The 2315-nt window shown below is 44.8% G+C and overlaps 1 protein-coding gene across 1 annotated transcript; it reads left to right on the forward strand.

The window, feature by feature from the left end:
* Nucleotides 1-410: 410 nt before the first annotated feature.
* Nucleotides 411-2309, forward strand: LOC111831179. Its single transcript, XM_023784952.1, has 2 exons — nt 411-1715; nt 1795-2309. Exons 1-2 carry the CDS (start codon nt 419-421, stop codon nt 1833-1835), a joined length of 1338 nt encoding a protein of 445 aa, XP_023640720.1. The 5' UTR covers nt 411-418; the 3' UTR covers nt 1836-2309.
* The last annotated feature ends 6 nt before the right edge of the window (nt 2310-2315 follow it).

The following is a 2315-nucleotide window of genomic DNA, read 5'->3' on the forward strand; positions in this document are numbered from 1 at the left end:
GTACATGTTTTTTTTTGAATGATTTTATGATAATACTTCCAATTACTCACATGTTAATTATCATTCTGGGTCCCTAAAGCATGTTCATGAGTAAATTGAGTCTTACAAAAAGAAAGTTATTTGAGGTTCTGTTTTGAACTCAAGAATGTAAAAAAAAATGGGTTGAAAATCGGATTTGAGGCTTGGTTGATAAGTGTGCACTAATGGGTTTATTGAGTGTTTCAGGTTCGTGGGTTACCAAAGTTATTTCAGGTGAGGCCCATTTGTTTTAAAGCCCATGATGTTGTGAAGCGTATTTAGGAGGGAAAAGCTAGGGTAAAACCTAGTCGTGGAAGTTGAAAAGTTTCGAGATTGCTCATTGTTCTTTTCTCTCTCAAGTCCACGATTTCAAAACCCTAAGCTAAGCTTGATCGGAATCATGAGGTCCATCTTCAGTGGCATCCAGAAGCTCGTGTCGAGTCAGTCGCCAGAGGCCGATACACCTCTGCCGGAACAACCGTCGCCGCCGAAAGAAGATCAAGTCGCCGATCCGCAGAGATCTGAGTCGCCTACGCCGAATACCCAGCTGGTTCCGTATACAGTGGTCTTCCCTGAATCGGAGACCCAAGAAGTAGAGCCGCTTGCCATTCCCAATTCTCCGGTGGATATTGATGGGGATTGCGACTCTTCAGCTCACCCTCGGGTTTCACAGCCGACTGATGCGAATGAACCGATTCGCAACCCGCAGATTGAAGAGCTCTCGGATGATTCCGACTCGATTCAACTAACCGGAACTACGGGACCATATATTTCGTCCCGGATGATGAAACGCAAGAAGTCGACTGCGATGCCTTCTGAGCAGAAGAAGAAACGACAGGCGACCCGAGGAAAAGGAGCGGCTGTCAAAGACGAGCATTCATTGAAGTTTGATCAAACTCGGTTCGGGTCTGCTGTTGCGTTTCAGAGGTACGGTTCTTTCAATTCCCGAAAATTGCATGCTGAGTTGAACATCACCTTTGGTGAAATTGATGAGGTTAGGGATCTGATAGATGCTGCGAGGTTACTTAGAACTGTTTCTGAGAGCAAGCCTTTTGATCCTCAAGTTGTGTATGAATTTTGGGCGAATCTGCCAACTGTTGAGCCAGAGACAGATTCCGCAGATGTGCTGGTCCGGAATTGGGTGTATGAATTTAGTCCTGACAGGATTAATGCGTTGTTTGGACTGCCGGCTGTGGATGAGCGCACAGAACAACGGCATATGGCTGAAGTGATTACCTCAGACATAGCTCTCTTTGTGTCTGGAGGTAAAGCCAAGGTCTTCAAGCAGTTCCAATTGTCTAAGGTTGAGGACAACAACACGAAAGATCTTCTCAAGATCTGTTGTACCAACTGGCTGCCTACCACCAATGATGGGTATGTCACTCCTGACAGAGCCAAATTGGTCTACAAGGTGATGCATCAGAAGCCGTTTGATTTTGGGAGGATGGTCTTTAAGCTGATCATCAACATGGGTCTGACCCTTGTCTCAAAGTTGTGCCTGCCGTTTCCCAGTTTGATTTATCAGCTGATCCAGTCACAGCACCCTGTGCATCCGGATGTATCTCAGCCAGTGCCAAAGTCCAACAAGAAGGGCAAAGCGAAGAGAGGACAGACTGCTGAGGTTCCAGTGTGCTCTTCAGATGATCACAAGGCTTTGCGTCGTGCAATTCAGATCTTGCAGCGTATCATCGATGCAGGTAAGTGTTTCTTCTTTCAATCTGTCATTCATGTGATCCATAAGTTACTTGTTTTTGACTTAGTTGTGCAAACAAGCAGGGGGAGATGATTCTGATTCTGATGATCATAGGACTGGTTGATTTGTGGGGGAGCATTTGTCCTGGGGGAGCAGTTGCTGTTGTTGCTGTTTGTTTTTGGTTGTTAGCAACAATGTATTTTGATTACAGAATCTTGTTTCGTTAGCTTTTAGCTTTTGGGTCTGTAATGTGTTTAAACATGGCATTTTAGGATTTCTAATTTTTGGGATTTATGCTAGTTATATTACTAGATGTTTGCCTTGTTGCTGTGTTTTGGTTTTGTCTCTCTGTGACTTTCAGGTTTATCACAAAGGATGCTTGATTATCAAACTAAGTCAAAAAGGGGGAGATTGAAGATGCAGTTCCAGAACAGCTTGCTGTGAAGATCAGGAAGCTGCATCCGTTCAGACGCCTGATATCACATCAGACGCCTGGGATCACATCAGACACTTGAAGTTGCTGACATGGAGTCGTGAGATGACGTGGCAAAGCTTAAGTGGATGGAGTGACGTGCTAAGGAAGATTTCTTGCTTGGCAGCAAAG

This window comes from Capsella rubella, unplaced genomic scaffold (genome assembly GCF_000375325.1).
Source record: "Capsella rubella cultivar Monte Gargano unplaced genomic scaffold, Caprub1_0 scaffold_4, whole genome shotgun sequence".
NCBI lineage: Eukaryota > Viridiplantae > Streptophyta > Magnoliopsida > Brassicales > Brassicaceae > Capsella > Capsella rubella.